The sequence below is a fragment of the Strigops habroptila genome, chromosome 3 (assembly GCF_004027225.2).
Source record: "Strigops habroptila isolate Jane chromosome 3, bStrHab1.2.pri, whole genome shotgun sequence".
NCBI classification, from domain to species: Eukaryota; Metazoa; Chordata; class Aves; order Psittaciformes; family Psittacidae; genus Strigops; species Strigops habroptila.
The window spans coordinates 71,991,616-72,012,165 of NC_044279.2; the positions used below are offsets into that span (position 1 = coordinate 71,991,616).

A 20,550-nucleotide genomic window follows, 5' to 3' on the forward strand; every position below is an offset into this window, starting at 1 on the left:
ACAGCTAATTATACCTTACATACTCATTGCTCTCTCTTTCTCTTTCTAATCAGGAGTTATCTACTCTGTCAGAAGCAGCTTCATTTAACCAGTGGGTTAATGTAAGTACACTTTGTGGTTGTCTTTTTTAGTACGTTCAAGTTTGCATGAATACATAAGCCTTCTAGGCTTTAGAGATGGGAATCTCATTGCAATATTCCCATCACAGAGCAGAGGCCCAAGCTCTGGAGAGGCATCAGAGTGCCTCTCCCAGTCACAGCAGGGCTGATCATCTGGTTCCCTATTTCTGCCTGACAACTGAATTCTTATCCCAAATTCAGGCAAGTAAGGAAGCTCCACAAGCAGAAGAGCTAGCTACAAGCCCACCTTTTGGAGCAGGGGGCTACACAAGCCATGACTAGCTCTGTACATAAACACACTCTAGTCCAGACAACCAGCAGCAGGGTACAAGCAGAGCCTGAATATGCCCCCCAGGTAGCTCCTTCCAACTTCTCACATGCAATAAAAATACTAGTGGAGAGAGAAGGCAATGCCTTACCCTCCCCCCATTTCCACTGTGCCCCATGGCAGGAAAATGCAGCTGTATGGCTGGTCAGAGTGCTGCTGCCACAGCAAACAAGGAGGAAAAAGCTCAGCCTGTGTGGGGTTGACTGAGGTGCAGGAAAGGAAGGAAGAGATTAGCTTGTTTGGCTCCAGATTAGGGAAGAAATACCTATTTAGATTAAAAAAACCCACTGTCCTAGATATATTGATTTTCACTCTTTACTTTTTATTTTCACATGCTATCATTTATTATTAGGGCAGCAGGAACATTAGAAGTTCCTACCCTACTGTGAATGACATTGTACGAATAGAGTTCAAAACCAGTTTCCCCTATAAAAAGCTTAAAACCTAAATATAAGAAGTGTATAGCCAATACGTGGCAAACAGAAAGGAACAGTGATACACCACTGAATAGCATCAAAAGCAGAAGGCACAGCATATTAGCTGCTTTCATGCTTTTCAAAGTTAGATAGCTTAGGGATCCTTAAAGCACACAGTTACAACAGGGACCTCAGGGAGCTGCTTGTAAGAGAGGCCAATGTGGCTAATTTAAATCAGTTATCTGCCTGGCCTTGGGCTGACTGCAGCACTGTACACTATAAAGAGAAACTAATGAAGGTAAAGAAATGAGCACAATAGGAAGGGTTGTTCACCTGCTAATGTGCTCTTTAGATAATGAAGCGGTGTGTGGAGGGGAAATCAGGACACAGAGTCTGTATAATCTATTGAAACAGGGATGTGGAAATCTCGGCTACACTTCAGAGAAACAGTATCCCTTAAATAATGGTAGCAACAAACATGAGCAAAATAGGGAGGTATATCCATCTGTGGGGTTCTTAACTTCATACCTGAGCAGGAATGTGATGTTTACCACTTTTCATAACCAAATATTTTTCTTGCTGGTCAGGAAGGATGAGAAGAGGAAGTCTGTTGCTATTTCTACAGTTAAATATTTGGAAGGTGACAGTGATGGTGACTAGAAAGATGGATGATCTTAACAAGAGACAAAATCCCCAGCTATTTAAGGGAGCTGATTCCCTTCTTGACTTAAAACCCAGTATTGAAGGACTATTCAAAACAAGCCATATTCCAGGCAGCTTACCAGCTGCAAAAAGGTAGAACCCAAGCTCATATTGGTCCCTCAAGTGTGGCAGTCTCAAAAGTTGTGCAGCTTGTCAAAAGTCTGGAGAACCACATCTTCAGCAAGACCACATTCAAATCTTTAGCTCTCCTTATTCTAACCCACAAAAAAATCCACACACTGGAAAAATCTCCAGTGGACGCTCTCTCCATCCTTAAGGCAGATACAAACATATGGAAGATGAATCAGTCCATGCATGATACGGAGCCCACGTCCCGCATCTAAAATTAGAGCTGTCACAGCAAGCTAGTGGGCACAGATATCCTTTGGACATCTTGAAAAATCCCAGCCATGTTAAACAGTCTTATTTCAAATGGGAACACTGTGTCATGTGAGTTTCTTATTTCACAGTTCATAATCCTTCTATCTATTAAACAGCATGGAGTGCTCTTTAAAAGCAGGTTATCAGTAGTTATCAGTATAAGTTATCAGCAACCACTCATATTTATCACCATGATCTATTTTTAACATTTAAGTGCATAAAATAGAATCTATGAGTCAAAGTAACTTTTGTGGGAGGAAACTTAAGTGTTTCATCATAAAAAATAATTCTGACCTAAACATTGCTTCTGCCCTTTAAATGCTGGCAATCTAGTCTGTAAAAAATAGACACCCATTTACCATTTTGTACAGCTCTAAGTACTTTTGTTCAAGTCATCGCTCAGTTTAATAGTTTTTCCTTTCGAGGCTGGTCACAAAGCACATCACATACTCCACCTTGCTAAAAAGTCACCAGATGCTATTTATAGATCATCCTTAGGATGAATTATTTTACCCTGTTTACTTTCATGCAGGAGGCTGAGATAAACTCAGTGTTGTCCAGCACCTCAAACCTAACTGTCCTCGTGCCTTCTCTGCAAGCAATTGAAAACATGGATGAGGATGAGAAAGCCTTTTGGATGTCAAAAAGTAACATCCCAACTCTACTGAAGTATGTTAATGGTTTGGGGTTTGGGTTTTTTTAACGAATTGCTTTTTGTGGCAAACAAGCCTTCGGCTTGAAGCCACTATAGCAAGACAGCTATTATAATTTTAAGGGAGAGACATAGGATTCCCCTTCTAGTTAGAGTGGCATAAATCTCTGTAGCAACACCACTGAAAACAAAGGCATTATTTGTATTATGTCAGAAATGTTTAAAGGCCAAGCTAAAATCAGAATATAGCTGAACTAGGTATTGTACAAACAATCCCTGCTTTAGACCACAATTTCAGACACACTAACCATATTTATTGGGAAAAAGGAGAAAATACAAAACCTTCACATCCATTTAATTTCCTTTAGGTATCACGTATTGACTGGAGCTTACAGCTTTGCTGATTTCCAGAATTTATCGTCCTCTGACATGCTGCCAACATCTCTACAGAGCAACTTCCTACACTTGTCTAAAGAAAATGGGGTGAGATGGCCTCAAACCGCTGTGGTATCATACACCAAACTCTGACCATCACTGCCACCAACTTCCCTGTATTACAAAACCACACAGACATTGTAGGTGTATTTAAAAAAAAAGACCATGACATAAAATTAAAGGAATGAATCAATTATATTGGGCCCTCTGGGAGAAACATTAACTTGATTTTCTCCACCACTTTACCTAGCTGCAATTTGTCCATAATATTATTTATTCCTAATGTCCCAGTAGCTGCTGCAAACACTGGACAGTCTTGTACCCAGGTGGAAGAATGCTCCCTGCCTGGAGCAGCCTGTGTGAACTAATTTAAGAAAAAGGGCATCAAGAAAACCAAATAACTTATTTTAGGGAACTGTGAAGGTAGGAGGAAGCAGTGATACCTTGCACATGTCCATAACTTGATAGTCCCAAACCACCCAAAGGTATTTTTAACGATAGATAACTACAACTGACAGTCCTTACCCCTCAGCCTTCTTATTTAGTACTCCGTGTTCTGAGGAGTTTTTTCTGGAAATACATATGGCACATTTAAGCACTTCACCCCCATTAAGGAAGGGAAATTTCCCCCCACCTCCATGCCCCAAGGGAAAAATCATGAATGGAGTCCTTCAAAATTGCACAGAAACGGGAGGGCATGAATTGGCACAGGGCTTCACCCTGCCATGGGGTGGGGATGAGTGCACCTACCCCAAATAACCACCCCAGTGCAAGCAGCCCCATGGCTTTGCTGGTCTGAACACGAGGAACAGCACAGAGTCCCAAAGTCACCTCTGATGTGCATGGTCCTTTGAGGGCAATCCAGCCTACAGTATGGACTGGGGCAAGTGGAGCCATGGTGGAGCCCCAGGCAAGTGTTAGGGAAGGTGTGGAAACCCACAGCATGAACCGCTGGGAAAATGCCACCACTGCAATGACAAAGCAAACTCTCTCTCCTCTCTCTCTTTCAGAACCTCACCCTTGAGGGCGCTCACATTGTGGCTGGTGACATCGCATCCACAAACGGAATCATACACGTGATCGATAAGGTATATGGCTGCAGAGGGAGGATTTGTTCCCCTGCACCACAAGCAGTAGAAAATAATTAGCAGATCTTGGAAAAGAAGCATTTGCACAGAACAGCATTTTGGCCTGCATCTGATCCTTGCAGGTGTAACCACAGCATGTGCACAAGTGCTGATGTGGGATATCTGCTCCCTTTATAGGTTCTGACCCCCCTCCGCAGCACCGTCATGCCGAGACTGCTGGCCCGCCTGGAGCAAATGCCCGATTACTCCGTTTTCAGAGGCTACATTATTGTAAGCTCTCACCTTGTTTTAAGAACGGAAGCAGTTCTCTGCATTTGGACTGGTATCAGACTATCAGTGGACATTCTGATTTTTGTTTATGTGTTTCACAACAGCAATACAACCTGGCAAATGAAATAGAAGCTGCGAACACGTACACAGTCTTTGCTCCAAATAATGATGCCATAGAAAATTACCTAAGGGATAAAAAGTCTGCTACCCTGGTAAGTATTACTCACAAGACTTGTCTTAAAAACTCAGTATCTCATCTCAGTTTCAAGTGGGTGGATTGAGATGACACAGAAATATAATATCCAAGACATTTCATCAACAGACTTTTGCAAAGATCAGTAGAGGAATGACCAGGAATAACAATGAAATGAGTTTCTTAGGTGAATAAGTCCAGTCCCCTGACATCACTGGTACCCCTATCATTAATAACGTCACAAAACATTCTGACTCTTTCACAAACTATCCAGATGCTTGCCCTGTCACTCCTGCAGGAACACTATTGCCCAGCCCCTTTCTAACCCCAGTTTACAACCACCATTGGCCATCCCAAGGCTCAGAAAACTTTCTAAAGTTTTCTTGGCTAGAAAGATTTCCTTAGGCAAAGCCCATTGCTGCTGCCCACCCGCAGGAGCCCCACACCAGGCTCATGCCTGACCTGGTCCCTGGCTCCTCCCATCATCATGGACATGGCTATCCCATCTCCCCAGCTGACCTCAGTCCTCGTGCCCAGAGCTAGTTTATGTTATTTTGACAGCACACCTCTGGCCAGTTTATATCCCTTTATTCTTACGCCAGGAATATGCTTTAGCTGAAACAACTTTCTGGCATTTGTGTCCTGACATATTTACAAGGCCAAAGAGCCTTCTCAAGCCTGTCAGCCTCCTCCCAAGATAAACTATCATTTCCTGCATCACCTCAGTGCCTTTCTTCATGTTTGTTCCAGTTTGAAACAGCTTTACAGAACGCACGTATCAAGAGCCACACCTTGCAGAGGAAGCTTCACCCATGACTTGCTCAATGACATTAATACTCCCCTGCCTCTTCCATAAATATTTACCCTGCCACACTCTGTCCCTACTTTCACAGTCTCCATTTACAGCCAGGAAGCTGAGCAGCACAAGGTTCAAATGACTCGTCCCAGAATATTTTCCACCAACCAGCAGACCCACAGCAAATCTCCCACTTGCTGCCTCACCGGAAGAATTCATGCACGATCAAACTACATCTGCTCAAATTACTTTTGAATGCTATTTTAGTTGTTTCATGATAAGTCATCATCATTTCCGCATCACTGTAAGAAGCATCCATAACAAACTTTGAGAGACAGATAGGTCATCAATCCCATTGGATTTAGGTTACATGTGCAAAGAAATCTTTTTCATTTCCACTACTTACCAATGTTTCTTCTGTCTTTCTTGCACCCTCCCAACCTTGCCTGGTGCGGCAATCTGTAAAAGAAAAATCAGAAAACAACCATAAGGTTAAGTCTGTCTAAGCTTTATCCTCTTCATGGAACACCTTGGGAGAATTCTGCCACAGAGGGAAGAGCTCAGCACGGGGAAGAGACCCCATTTCTTGGCCTTGATGAGGCAGGGTTTTGTTCTCACTCTGCTGGTAATGAAAGAATTGAAGATCAATGAGAGTTAACTTTCTCCAAAGCATCCAAGTCAGGAGGATTTAGTAGGTTCGAAACCTGGTGGAGATTAGCTCTTAGTTCCCACCTTCTTTCCTACAAATATTTCTTTGCCAAATCTATGGCAATCAAAATAGAATGGGTCCCACACTGAGAGATGAGAGAATAGACCACTATTTCACCCTGTGGGCAAAGCCAGGCAACATCACATATCTTGCAACCTGGAGTTGCTTCATGTTTTCACATGCTTTTGAAGGAGTGGAAGAGCAAGGAGCAGCATGAATATTCAGAACAAGAGGACAGCAGACAACAGGATTTCCTGCAAGCACCTTTCATTGCAAAGGCATACAACTGCAGCAGCACTATATCCGTTGTCTAGGCAGCTCCTAAACCCTCCAAAGGTCCCAGCTACTCTCACATATACAACTCAGTAAAACATCCTACTTCCTCCTCCTCCAAGTCAGGGAGAGCTCTAGGAGTCCGCTGTTCTGGAACAACATGCAGAAGCCTTAGGAAGTCCTTACAAAATGTTGATGTAAGAGAACAATTTCACCACATCAATGAAAAATAAATACACTCTAGCAATGAGGCATAGAAAACTTTCCCACTAACAGGTGTGGCTCCAACACTTTATTGACTGAAAATAACCTTAAATTAAAAAAAATCAAACCAAAAGCACAACCAAACAACAAAAAAAACCCACCACGACAACAAAAAATTTCTATGAATTACTGTAAATGTTCATCTATAAGCAATTCAGGGATTCCCAAAGGAAGAAGGAATGGCTATAGAAGAGATATAAAAACACTCATGAATATGCAACTATTCATGTCAAATGAACTCAGGAAGTTCAGAGTCCTAAAAAGTCATCTGACTGACTTTTCCCTGAACCTATCAGTCAGTCCTGTACACAGAAGGAGACACTACTAAGCTCAAGCAAACTTTGGTTTTGCCAGCTCAACAAGCCTCTAATTCCCTGCGGTAAATTTTCATTATGATAGCAATGCAGGTTCTCCGTGGCAGCAAATACAAAATAACCTGCCAGATGGAGAAGCTTCTCCTTAAACTCAGGTGATCTATGTTTGCCTTGTACCCTTTGGGAAAATCCATCCCTAATAACTTTTCATGCTTTGTGATGTTACTCTGTTTGCAGGATGAAAGCCAAATCCGCTACCACATTGTCCTGGGTGAGAAGCTCCTGAAGAACAACCTGCACAATGGCATGCACAGGGAGACCATGCTAGGGTTCTCCTACCAGGTTGGGGTCTTCCTCCATGATGGCCAGGTACTGTTGTTTGCACTTGTTTGGAGAAACAGGTTCCTTCTTTTTATGAAGCCAGCTTCAACTTTAAACTAACATGCAGTCAAAAGGAGCTGTGCATCCCCCCATTAGCTCCCAGGATGTGATAGCACAAAAGTTGTCACTCAAGTACAACATCTCTCTCAGACCTGGTTAATTCAAAGTCACCCTTGAAGGGATCTTCGATTGAATTTGATTTCAGTTGTGCTGTTCACACTTAGCATTGCATTTTAGAAGCTGCTGTGGTGGACATCTATCTCTAGTTGGTACAAGCCTGCATTGCAAAACACTCATTAAGCTGACTTCCAAGAGCTATTAGAAACCTGACTTCAATTATAAAACATTAATCCTATTTTCTGTGGATTTACTCCACTTTTAATCCTAAGAGCTCAAAGCACTGGGCAACAAATATGAATTGCCTTTCAACACCACTCATGGGAAAATCAGGCATAGTAAGATTAACACAGCCAACTCTGTGGCACAGCCAGGAGGGGAGCTTGGTCCTCCTTCTTCTCTGTCCCAGAATTCCCTCCTCACTGTCCCAGAGGTCCCTCTGGGCATAGGCAAAGGAAGACAGAAAGCTTTACACCAAAGCAGTTTCAAGCCCTGCTCTTTGCTCGGCCCATGGCAGACCCTCAGAAAAGCATCTGCTCATAGGGCTGCTGCTGCTGAGGACACAGTAGGAGTGTGGGGAGGAGTGAAATGATGAAAGTCCTCCTTGAAGCTGCAGCTGCTGGAAGGGCTTCCCTGAAGCCCCTCATCCCCCACAGACAGCAAACCCAGCTCTAGGCTTGCTTTAGGCTCCTTCTTCAAACGCTTCACCTTTACACCCTATGGTGGAAAAAGCTGCTCTGCCAAATCCTGTTGCTAAGAAACTTCAATATGCTGTAAGTCAGCTCACGCCCTCCAGTCCACTGAAGCTCTTAAATGCAGCAACTGGGATGTGAGCAAGTACTTGAAATTAGCTATGTTCATTGGTTTTCCTGAAGTGAGACTTGTACATTGCTCCTTCCTTCACCTGCTGCTGCTGTAGTTACCATACAGTTACCACTCAGCTCTGCTGCTTTCTAACTGATTGCATTTCTTTTGCAGTTATTCATAAATGATGCGCCTATAAGCTATACAAATGTTGCAACAGACAAAGGAATTATCCATGGATTGGGAAAGGTCCTGGAAATCCAGAAGAACAGATGCGACATCAGTGATACAGTGATCATCGTAAGTGGTTCTGTTCGTACAGGTACTTAAAGGCTCATCAGAGAGACCTATAGCCAAACACAGCTCAAATGTACAGTATATGTGACACTATTTCCCAGTAAGGAATGCATGTATTTTCCACAAAGGATATTCCTAACAGAGTTTTAGCATCTTTTAAGACAGCTTTGATCTTGCAGTCAGTGTACTGATAGCCTGGTTAAAATATAATCAGAGTAGCACAGGGAATAAGAAATTCCTGAGCTTTAATTTTCAGAAAATAATAGTAATGCACTATTTTAATACATATTCTTAGCCAGGCCACTTGTTTATAAAGCAAACAAGTGGAAAAAATGGAAACTAAATGATTTTTATTAAAGATTTTTTTTTCATGCCACTGCACACACACATGAACTCCTCGTACCCTCCAAGTAAACATTCTCCCACTTTTCTTACTTTTACATATGAAATATAAATGGGTTTACATTCCTCTAAAGAATAGGATGTGATTTCCTCAAGCTGGCAGAGAAAGGTTTCCTTTGTCTTTCCTCCCAAGTCAAAAAGCACAGCCAACAGGAAGCTTACCTCCCTTTTTATGGAGCATGCAACAAACTACACAAAGAAGAAAAAGTGAGACTTGGGCTTTGACTAAAGCAAACTTAACAGGGTTGACCTTTTGCAACTTTTCCCTGGGATATGGTCCCATATTTGAGTGTATTTCACTCAAGGCTTTTCCAAAGCTTTGCTCTGTCAGGTCCTTTGCACATAGACCTTTGTTTTCCCATGGAAAATTATTTTCCCCACTATGCTCAAATGTAGTAAAATACTTCAACATTCATTCAAGCCTTGCTAAAAGCAAGGACATAGTTAGCTAAACAGGAGTAATGTTAGATGTTGTGTACTGGGTACAACAGGTATCTAAGCATTTTGCAGAAACTGTGAAATTATTCACACACACGTACAGCACAGGATACATATGTGGTGTGAATTTTCCATTTCCAAGCTGCCCTTGCGCCACAGGAAATTGTGTCCAAGCTCAGGATTTGCCTCTTATCATGCTTTAGATGGGAACGCCCTTGGGAAGCATCACTTTAGAAGAGCAAAGAGAAATATCCAAAAGAGCTTTCCTTCTCCTGACCGTTGGGACAAGACTTCCCATGAGGTGTCCCTACAGAGCCACTGGTGGGGATGATTTTCCTTTCTGAGCAGAGCAGCTACCCTCACCACCTTTACCATAGGGGCTATCCTGACTATGCACCCCAAGGGCTAGGTTTAGAAATATAGCTGGAAACTATGCATTCTCTATTAAACAAGCTGTCTGCAGCTTTATACAGACTGTTAACCACAGTTAACCATTTGTGTTGTTTAAGGAAAAGTGCAGAATTTGTTCACAGCCATCAAGTTGTCCCCCAGGAACAAAAGAAATAGTAAGTATTTTATCATTAATGCTAATTTATATATATATTTTAATCAAAACTGAGTATAGATTTATTCAATCCTGGTTTTAATATAATTGCCTCAGTTTCAGCAAAAGTTGTCATAGTTACTTCAGCCTCCTACATACATTGCTTACAGTCAATAGACTCCATCCACTCTGAGAGCAAGGTAGTGGAATCAAGGGCAGCTTAAAGACAGCTTTATCTTGAAACTATGCATTGGTACAACTGAAGACTCTTCAATCTGCAAAGGTTACCTCTACCACACAAAACTGAAGCAGCTGATACATGATCTGGAGTTTGCTTGCTACAGGAGGAATTACACAAGCAGCTTTGAGCCCTTCAAATCAGAGATGGTACAGAAGGGCAAACTCAACCTGTTCCCAGCAATATGCTGTGAGTTAGGGTCACAAGGAGACTTGGAGATTGTAGAGACTTTGGATGACCAACACATGAGAACTGCAAATATTTAGCAGGTCCCTGTCAACCACGTTATGACCTAATATTTCTTGGCACCTAAGTTTTTCTGAGAAAGCCCCTCTGTTGGGATTATACAAGCATACTTTCCTTTATTATTTTTTATTTTGTCACTAATTATGCCAGTAATAGGATTTCAAAGCAGATCAAGTCCCATCTACCCTATTAAAGTAAGCAGCTGGCAAAGCCAAACTAAAGTGCTTACCAGTAAAACTCAAGAACATTAACATTTCCTTTACAATGAACAGCTGGATGGATGCTTATATCAAACTCCTAACAAGTGTACAATGAGACTGACAAGTCTTCAGCAAGCAATCTTTCCCAGCTGTGTCCAAACCTGGAAGATAATGTCTCAACAGCTGGTTTTGCAAAACTTCAGCACTCAGTTTTCCAAGAAGAATTGGGAAGAATGGGAAATGTGTCAGAAAAAAGAAAAGAAAAAAAAAAAAAAAAAAGAAATGCTTGTCAAACTTCAGAAAAAGAATCTGAGCAAAGGCGGTATCAGACACATCTTTAAAACGCCACAGGGCACTGAGTTAAGTTGATTATATGTTTGCTAGGAAAAAAACTCAAACATTTATCAATGCATTTTTATTTCTGAAAGTATTTCCTTAATTTTCATTGTAAAATGAAGTGCACAACATGCATAAAGTTAATGTCCCATTTTTTAAAACGTTTGAAAGTAGCTGATCAATATTACTCCAATTTTTGTTCAGGCAGGGGAGAAGAAATACTGCATCCTCTCAGAAAACAACATGAGGATGTACACCATCCAGATTGGATGCCAGCCAAAGTGTGCTAAAACGGTCATTGTGAGTACACCATGGTTAAGGCCAGGAACACCTATCCCTGAACTTCACCCTCCTTATAATCCCCGCTAAACACACATAGCATATCAAGACAGCCCCTGACTATATATTTATTGGCCTTTATTCTGGATGCAGCATGGATTGGAAGGTTAAAGGCTGCTGACAGCTGCAGCATAGGAAGGGCTGGGAGCTGATGTGGCATAGAGAGAGCACAGCTTTAGGAAAGGTAACTCCACGCTTGACCACAGTAATCATATCCACCTTTCCTTGGCATGCTGGAGGTCCTACCAAGGAGCTGGGATGGCAGCCTGAGCCCCAGCACAGTAAGGAGCATAGCAAAGACCAGTAGACCTGAAGTGCTGCTTATAATCCAAACGTCTAGATACCCTCCACCCAGCAGCAGTCCCAAGAGTTGACACCCGTGCTTGCTTCCCTGCTTGCCACCCTAGACCCAACCCTCAACATGGCATTTCTGGGTTTCCAGACAAGGGAATGCTGCGCGGGTTTCTTTGGGCAGCAGTGCCAGCCCTGCCCAGGGAAAGCAGGGAATGCCTGCTTCGGAAACGGCATCTGTATGGACGGCATCAACGGCACAGGCACCTGCGAGTGTGGAGAGGGCTTTGTCGGTACAGCCTGCGAAAGCTGCATCAAAGGCAAATACGGCCGCAACTGTGATCAAGGTACTGAGCATCCCCAAACCACACCAGCACCTTTGCTAGTCTTGTCAGATGTCAAAACGCAGTCTTAAAAACCATTAACCCCTTTTCCTTCCTATTATGGTATTTTATCTCTAATCCTTTTGTTGGACATGGTGCCTCCTACTATATCACACTACAGGCTTAGAACAGTATTCAGCGAGAATTATCCTCTTCAGCACTGCTTTTTCACCAATATTTTCCCATTAAAATACAATTTCAGCCCCTGTATTTAGGAATAGAGAAAAGATAAGCATATTATGAATACAGATTTATTTTGTAGTTAGAAGCCAACAGGCAAAAGCCAAAGCATTCCTTGAAATATCCGAGAGCAGAAGGTGCCATCAGCAGAAGACGTCCAAGGCCATCCCTCCTGCCCTTCCTTCCCCTCACTGCCTTGCTGCGCACACTGCTCCCCTGACCAGGGACAGGGGTTTCCTCCCATCTCTCTCCACAGCATGCACTTGTGTCCATGGGAAATGCAGCAGCGGGATTGACGGGGACGGCTCCTGTGAATGTGATGTTGGCTGGAGAGGGGTGATGTGTGAGACTGGTGAGTGTTCCCTCCTTTTTTTTTCTGGGGCAAGAAGCAAGCGTTTCAGGAAATGCCAGAACTTCAGCCATGCCCAGATCCCAGTGCACTACCAGATATGCAGCAGCTTCCCACATGCAGTGAAATATGGGTGATACTCCTGTGCTACGGCAATTAATTACCTCATTAACAGAGAGCCAGCTGAAATACTGATCATGACACTTAAACACTTTACGTAGCTAATCCTCTACCTGTGTCACCCTGTACCTATCCTGAAAGAATATCCCATTTGTTGAAGCTATATATTTTGCAGAGCAGAGTTACCCAACACATTTTGATCCTCAGATCAAAAGCCTCTCAAGTGCTTCAGTAAGTTGATTTAGCCATACAACACTGGATATTAAATTATGTTCTTGCTAATATAATAAAAATTAATCAGCAAATAAATCATCTTGTGTTGGTTTAATGTATCTCCTATATCTAATAAAATTACATTTTAGTTACATACAATTAAAATGTATTCAATATTTCACAACTGCATAGAAAATAAAAAATGGTATAAGCGCATTAATAATATTCAATATCAGTTTTAAATTTGCTTAGGGAAAAAAACAGTAATCATAGAATCACAGAATGGTTTGGGTTGGAAAGGACCTTAAAGATCATCTAGTTTCAACCCCCCTGCCACAGGCATGGTCACCTTCCATTAGACGAGGTTGCTCCAAACCCCGTCCAACCTGGCCTTGAACACTGCCAGGGATGGGGCAGCCACAACTTCTCTGGGCACCCTGTGCCAGTGCCTCACCACCCTCACAGGGAAGAACTTCTTCCTAATATCTAATCTAAATCTCCCCTCTTTCAGTTTAAAGCCACCCCCACCTTGTCCTGTCACTACATGCCCTTGTAAAATGTCCCTCTCCAGATTTCTTGTAAGCCCCTTTTTAGGTATTGGAAGGCTGTTACAAGGTCTCCCCTAACTTTATAGTCAAGAGTTGCAATGGTTGCCGAGCAAATTTCAGTTCCTTTAGAAAACCTACCTTATATAATTAAACTAATAATGTGCAAAACTCACCAGACAAAATACAGATGATAACAGGTGAAATATTTTCCTGGTGATATGATTACAAGCCTCTTCTTTCCTCACAACTGAGTAAGTGGTACTTGCTTATCTGGTGCAGAACTCATAACAGACTCCAGGTCTCTATGGTTGGAAGAAGAGACTGGGAAACTAGAAGGATGTTGATGCAAAAGGCTCTGATACGTGTTCCTTTTTTTTCCTTCTTGCAGAAATCAAAGATGATGCATGTAACGCCTCATGCCATACCAGTGCTAAGTATGTATAAAATCCACTTATTTGGAGGAGAGGGGAGAAAAAAGGGCTCTCTTGCAAGGCAAAATGTATAGACTATCTTGTCCTATATGAAAAACATATTAAAGAAAATATATGCTCTCAGCAGTCCAGCACCAGTGCTGGGAACTAACTAGTTTTCAAAGGAGCAAGTGAGCCCCACTGAGCCATTTACTGAAGTGCGCCTGCTGCCTGACATTGGCCAGACAGCAGGATTTACATTACCCAAAATATTTCAAAAACAAGGAAAGGTGAGGACTCAGATGCCTGGCTCCCACCACTGTGCATCGGTTCTGCTGCATCTCTCTAGAAATTATGTCCACAGAAAGAAAAATCTGTGCACAGTTTTTGGGAGAGCAGGCATGCAGCTTCTGGGGTTCTCCATGAGAAAATAGGACACTTGGTGACCAAAGCATGCATTTTTAATACTTAAAATAATACATCCTAAATGCATTTGGAAAGCTTGGTTCAGCTAGGTTCATTTTTATGGTTGTAACTGCATCATACTGTAAGGTTAAATGCCTTGGTATTTCTATGTGGCATTACATTTGGAACAAAGCACAAAACCAAGGGCTGTACAAAAGACCTATTAGTTTTTTTCTTGTTTTTAATGTTGTCTCTCTCCTCCTTGCTTCCTTTAGCTGCCTTCTCCTGTCAAATGGCACTGCCTACTGCAAGTGTGCAGCTGGGTTTGAGGGGAACGGGACGTTCTGCACAGGTAATGGACTTTGTTTCTTCCTTTCTGAAAAAAAGCAAAAACCAAAAAAAACATGCTGGAAGCACTCTGTGGTCATGGTGGAGCTGGTGAGAGATGAGCACTTCCCTACGTGCCACTCAAAAAACAGGAATTGCTGCCAATTTGCTCAAAAAAAATAAGAGCCCAACAGGTGTGGATCCGTAGCAAACAAAGGGCTCAAAACCTCCGAGCTGCAAGGCATTGTGCTAAGGAAGACCAGAGAAAAGGGAACATGCCGTGCACAACCCAGGCCCCATTGTTTACAGAGTAATGAAACCCGGATTATGACTTTTACTCCTTTTCCCAATAAAGCCCAGCAAAGAGAGGTCAATTCAGGATACAATAACACTTCCAGCTATTGGAACCTGTATAGCCCTACCATTTCCTCAGCTTTCTCTACTTGCACAGGTTTCTGGGGTGGTAAAATCAATTTCTTTAGACCAGAGAGATCTGAGAAAGGTGCTCAGAAAGGGGCAATAACAGCTTATCCAATGTGTCCCTCCAAGAGTCTAGGATATCCAGACTTACAAAACAGACTGCTTCTGGTTACAGTGATTGTAATTAATTTCACAGTTGTTTTACGTAATCCTTAACCTATTAAAATACTAATGCATTTTGGAACAGAAGTGTATTCGTCTACTTACTCGCAATGGCTGACAAGGTCCTAATCCAAAATTTTAGCACTCTGGCTGCTTTCATTTTCTCTTCTGGTAGAAATCAACAAAATCCATTTTAATCTACTGGTGGGAAATACCCCGTGTGCAGGAAGAGCTGGGTGACGCCATAATGGCTCTCCACTCACCCTTAATCCCCTATATAGGAATCCTGGGCAAAACCAGTTACAGAACAAGTCATCTCTCAGTCTGGCTGTTGCAGCTGCTGAAACATCAGCTTGGGGTCATTTGAGGCAAAAACTAAAACAATGTTTGGGCTGATATGATTCACGCTGAAGATTGGAAAAGACTTCCTCCCTGCCCTCAGGGCAGCCCAAGCAAACTCAGTCTGCAACTCTCTCACACATCCAGAGTTGGAGAAATGGCACGAGTATCCACCTGAATAACAACCAGGACTTTTTGTCACAGGAGGGCCAGGCAGTATCACACCCCAGACCTCCTGCAAGAGAAGGCATATGATCTGTGTGCAGAAAAAGGCAAGCTAAGGGAAAGTTTCAAATGGCCATTTAATCTAGATAAGAACATGAAGGTCCCTTTTTTGTGCTTGGTTGGAATGGGCAGAATCTGAAGATTAAAAGTTACTGTAAGTCAGTCCTGGATGAATTCTTCAATTCCAGACTAGAAGCATCTTCTCGGCTTTCCGATGTAATCAGTAAGATGTATTAAAATCTGGCACTAATGAAGTCTATGACCTCTTAAATCAGAAAGAATGTGTTCAGAAGATGTCAGCAAATCCCTTTAAAACATAGAGACAGCTTAACCTGCAAAGCAAAAAGCCATTTAAGCACATTGATTTAATCTTGGTGGTTGTCACTGTTCAGCTATTGATGCTTGCAAGACCAGCAACGGTGGCTGTTCTGTCAAGGCAGAGTGCAGAAGAACAACGCCTGGCAATAGAGTGTGCGTCTGCAATGCTGGGTACACTGGGGATGGAATAGTCTGCATCGGTAAGCATTTGCAACTTCTCATATATCACATGGAGAAAATTTATGGGAGCGAGTTTTCCTGTAGATGGGAGATCCTTCTTCCCCTAAGACCCAGAAGTGCAGTTTCCTGATACTACTATAGACCTTGGTGCCAAAGTCGTCTCTACCTGCCACGTGGTTGATACTACTTGGCAAACTCTGCAACTACAGCAGTGTGGTGTGACACCAAAGCTTATTAATAAAGATCTACCTCTCTACAAGGATAGCTCCATCTTCAGTTGCTTGATATGCTCACACTCCTCTGACCATTGCAGGCTTTAAGATATATAGACATTGTTGTACCATACATCCCCAGGTATGTTTTTAGAAATGCTGATGGCAGGGTTTTAGCCTTCACCAAGACAACTGCAAAACCTAGACTGAGGTATTAAGTAGGAATTAGTTTCATTGATTCACATAAATCTGCATTCCTAGTATGCTTTACTTAAAATTCTCCCTTCTTGGGTTTTCAGAAGGCACTCTTCTTTATTATACTGTTTCTGTTTTATAAAGAAATCAACCCTTGTCTGGAGAACAATGGTGGATGTGATAGAAATGCAGAATGCACACAGACTGGGCCCAATCAAGTGAGTACTTTGTCAGTGCATAAAAATAAGACTGGCCAAGTGTTTACAGCTTGGTAAAGAAAGATTTCCCCATCTCAAGTTTGTTTTTAAATTGAAAAATAGATTTCATAACAAAAATTCTGAAGGTATATGTTTCCATCAAAAGGTATTTGAGGGGGTGTGTGAGCAAACATGAAAAAAAATAATAATTTCAGTAAAAGTAATTCAATACTGCAGAGGAAAGCAGGGGTTTGCTGTTTCAAGTGGTTGTTTTTCTCGTTTGGGAGGTTTTGGTGTGAAAACCTGTCAGTTTTAAAGTATTGCCAGATAATGTTTGTTTTATTGTTATAGAAACTGCCCATTAAAAATTCCATTTCAGACTAGCCCTTTTCCCAGCGTAGCTCAAATGTATTCACAAGGAAACAAACCGGCCTGAATCACAGTTCTCATGTAAAGGTTACAGCATGCCAGCATCCACTCACACCTCTGCTGTTCTGAGTCTCCCATGCACAGGTACCACATAATGTCCAAAGAGAAGAAAGTATAGAACAGCAAGAGGGAAAAGCAGCAGCAAATTGTCCAGGCAAACAAGTGACTCAGATTACTGTTTCTATTTTTCTAACAGTTACAGAAGCAGCTAAACACACTGGTTGTAGCACTTATCATCCCCCTGTAGTTTCACACTGGCTATTGGCAGGACTGTAATCCTCTAGCAAGCAAGTATTTCTTCAGGAGCAATGCAAGAAACAGAGGCGAGGAGTTAGAGGCCACCTCCTGCCTTCCAGTTATCCGGGGACAGGAGGGGCAATAACCCCATCAACCTCTTCTGACAGTACCGATCCGCTAACTCTTTGCCTTGACTGTCATTTGCAGGTTAGTATATTTCCGTCAGGAGCACAGAGCCGCTTAATTGCTTCCCAACCCCTCCAGTCAGGATGGGTGATGGCTATTTTCTTCCATACACCCTTCCTGGGGCTAGTAGTGGTAGCTACATGATTATTTATACTTCCTTACCCATAGGAATATAGTTAATGTGGGAGCAATAATAACCTCTACTACAAAATCCCAGCACTGCAGAGGCAAACTTATAGGACAGAAATGAATCTGCTTTCTGTAGGGCTTTCAGTCATCCACACACATAAAACACTGCTATTACACAGCCCAGCAGTTTTATTTCTGCTGCAGAAATCTCCTTGAATTTTCACTCTCCTAAACATTAAATCTGAATTCTAAATTGAGAACCATTAAGCTGTGAATTGGAGAGGAAGATAACCCATTTCTTTGCAACCATGTTAATTTTTCATCTCTGTGATAACTGCAAGTGCAAAACAGAGTAATCATGACCTGTCAAACGCATTACCGCTGCGTGGGAAGCTGTCAGTAACATCAGGACACAATTCCAAGTGTATTGTGAAGATACGTTTCATCACAAAAAAAACAGAGGAAGGAAAAAGAGGGGGAATACCCACCTATGCAAATAAAATGAGGGAAACAATTTAGGGATTTAGCCTGTTTTGCCAGCAAGATGACCATGTACAGATGTCAAAGGGGTCATTAAAATGAACAGAACAGCAGAGGAAAGATGAATAGGCATGGAAAAGGGCAAATAGAGTCTCTTGGAAATTGTTATTCCCCAATCTCAGCCTATTGTTGCTCATGCTGGCTAAGAAACTGCCACAGGAGAGATGATGTACTTTCAGCTTTATAAATCATACACCATATCACTATGAAATAATCTAGAAAAAAAAGTAATTTAAATATAAGTGTGCTGAAAATATAATCATACATCTTTCCACGTACGCATGTTTTCTGGTTTTGCTTTGTAGGCCGTATGTAATTGCTTGAAGGGATACTCTGGAGATGGTAAAAGATGCACGTATATCAGTCTGTGTTCACAAGTAAGTATCCATTTAAGGAGACTATTTAAGGTCTTGTTATAAGCATTACGTATTTGGGGGTTGTATGCATTCGAAACTAAGTCAGATATGCCCAGAAGTAACTTAACGTTAACCTAGCTAATTTTTAAGTGTGCTTGGTTCAGTAAATGCTTTAGTGCTGTCACTATTTTAGAAACTAAGAATGCAGTAAGGACTTTTCCTGGACCACAGCCTGGACATGTCAGAAGTGAGGGCCCAGACTCATCACTGAGTCTTAAAAAAACACTTAAAATCAGATCTACAGAAACAGACCCTAGTATGTAGTGGTAAAATATGTCATACCTTCTCGGCAATTTTTTTATCATTGCTCGAGTTGACATAAAAAGCCACTATAAATTTGTGTTTGGGACACAGAGGGCTTACCAACATTGCAATTACTATTAAAAAAATAAAATAAGAGCAGTTTCTAGGCAAGACAATTAAAGAGCTTGGTTCAAATTATAAGAGAGAAGTGTGATTTACTACTACATGTTACCTGTAACGACAGAAAGAAAAATCTACCGTTCAGGTTATTGATGCTCAGGGGACAGCTGTAGCTGGTCTAGGAGCCACATGATTGGCAGCCAAAGAGAATAGTCTACAGTAGATCAAAATGCATATTTATTTCTAACACTCTTCTGTCATGAAGTCCTCTGGTGTGATTTAGTATCATATCTGTGCAGCCTGAACAGGAGAAATGATCAAGCATCAGCATACACATCCCCTTCTCAGTCTGTCATTTTTCTAGTCTAATCAGTGAATCAAATCCTCACATTGCTGGGTCATTACCAATGACATCCATGTTGGGGAAAAGAATTACTAAGGAGCCTGGGCATGCCTGTGTTCCCTGGAGATGTTTTTAGCAGAGGTCCCAGCCTGAAGGCTCACTTAGGGTAGAGCTCCCACAGAGCAGTCAAAGTGCAGAGCTCTGCAGCCCCTATAGCCACATGCTGTATCCCAAACACATCCCTGCGGATGCATCATACAGGATAGCAACACCACAGCAGAGGCAGGTTAGTGAATAGTGAAATGGGGCAGAAGGTTTCCATCCTCCTACCCACCTTTTCTTGATGGGGAGGTTAAAAAAAAAACCAACCAACCAACCAGACAACAAAATCCAAATATTCTTCACACAAACCACTTCCCTCCACAACACACAACCCAGGACTTCCCATAGCATTTCTCATTCTGTCCCTCACTTATCACTGCAGGCTGAGAATTAGCCACATTTGTTCCACACGAGCTAGCTCACACACTGCAAGCCACATATTTGCAAGCAATATGGTTCTCCGCACCAGCCATATTTCTCTGCTTCTTGGCAAGCTGTAGCAGGGACATATCCACTCTCTCGAGCACATTAATCGTTTGTGCTCTGAGCACAGCGACAATAACTCCCACTTTCCCAGCCTGGCCTGTCAGCAGACTTTCTCTAACTTTGAGAAAGGTTGCAGAGATGAAAGAGCAAGGGCAAAAACACAAGCTAGAGGAAGGGAAGGTCAAAGTAACGAGCTATTGCTTCCTATGATTTTGTATGCTTTTGCTTTTTCCTATGCCTTGTCCCAGCAAGTCTGCTTCCGCTTTACTAATTATGCCAGGCTAATTATACGTACACAAAAAAAAGATAGTCTTGAGAAGAATCAATGTCAGACTAGAGGCTAATCTGGCCTCATGATGACCAAACCTCTGTGCAGCACAGCTGTACAAGAAGCTATGATAAACCCAAGATTGCCAATAGTCTGCCTAAAGCTAGCCAAATAAATAGAAAGTGCACTCAAACCCACTACTTACAGCCAGGGCTCACTGCCTGTCAAGTCAGGCCCCACTGGTACCTTCCAAAGGAGCTTCTGCTCCCATTCACAGCCCATGGGAAAGGCTCCC

General features: G+C 42.2%; 1 protein-coding gene across 1 annotated transcript in view; it reads left to right on the forward strand.

Moving 5' to 3' along the window:
• The window catches only part of STAB2 (stabilin 2), an 82,285-nt gene that overhangs the window by 39,325 nt on the left and 22,410 nt on the right, over positions 1-20,550 (forward strand). The window contains exons 28-44 of the mRNA XM_030479129.2: positions 54-101; positions 2,479-2,615; positions 2,967-3,081; positions 4,044-4,121; positions 4,299-4,391; positions 4,496-4,603; positions 7,178-7,309; positions 8,417-8,542; positions 9,889-9,945; positions 11,148-11,243; positions 11,725-11,920; positions 12,393-12,488; positions 13,755-13,800; positions 14,457-14,533; positions 16,047-16,172; positions 16,704-16,777; positions 18,583-18,654. Of these exons, the coding sequence (XP_030334989.1) occupies positions 54-101; positions 2,479-2,615; positions 2,967-3,081; positions 4,044-4,121; positions 4,299-4,391; positions 4,496-4,603; positions 7,178-7,309; positions 8,417-8,542; positions 9,889-9,945; positions 11,148-11,243; positions 11,725-11,920; positions 12,393-12,488; positions 13,755-13,800; positions 14,457-14,533; positions 16,047-16,172; positions 16,704-16,777; positions 18,583-18,654 (1,677 nt within the window). The remainder of the gene's footprint in view (positions 1-53; positions 102-2,478; positions 2,616-2,966; positions 3,082-4,043; positions 4,122-4,298; positions 4,392-4,495; positions 4,604-7,177; positions 7,310-8,416; positions 8,543-9,888; positions 9,946-11,147; positions 11,244-11,724; positions 11,921-12,392; positions 12,489-13,754; positions 13,801-14,456; positions 14,534-16,046; positions 16,173-16,703; positions 16,778-18,582; positions 18,655-20,550) is intronic.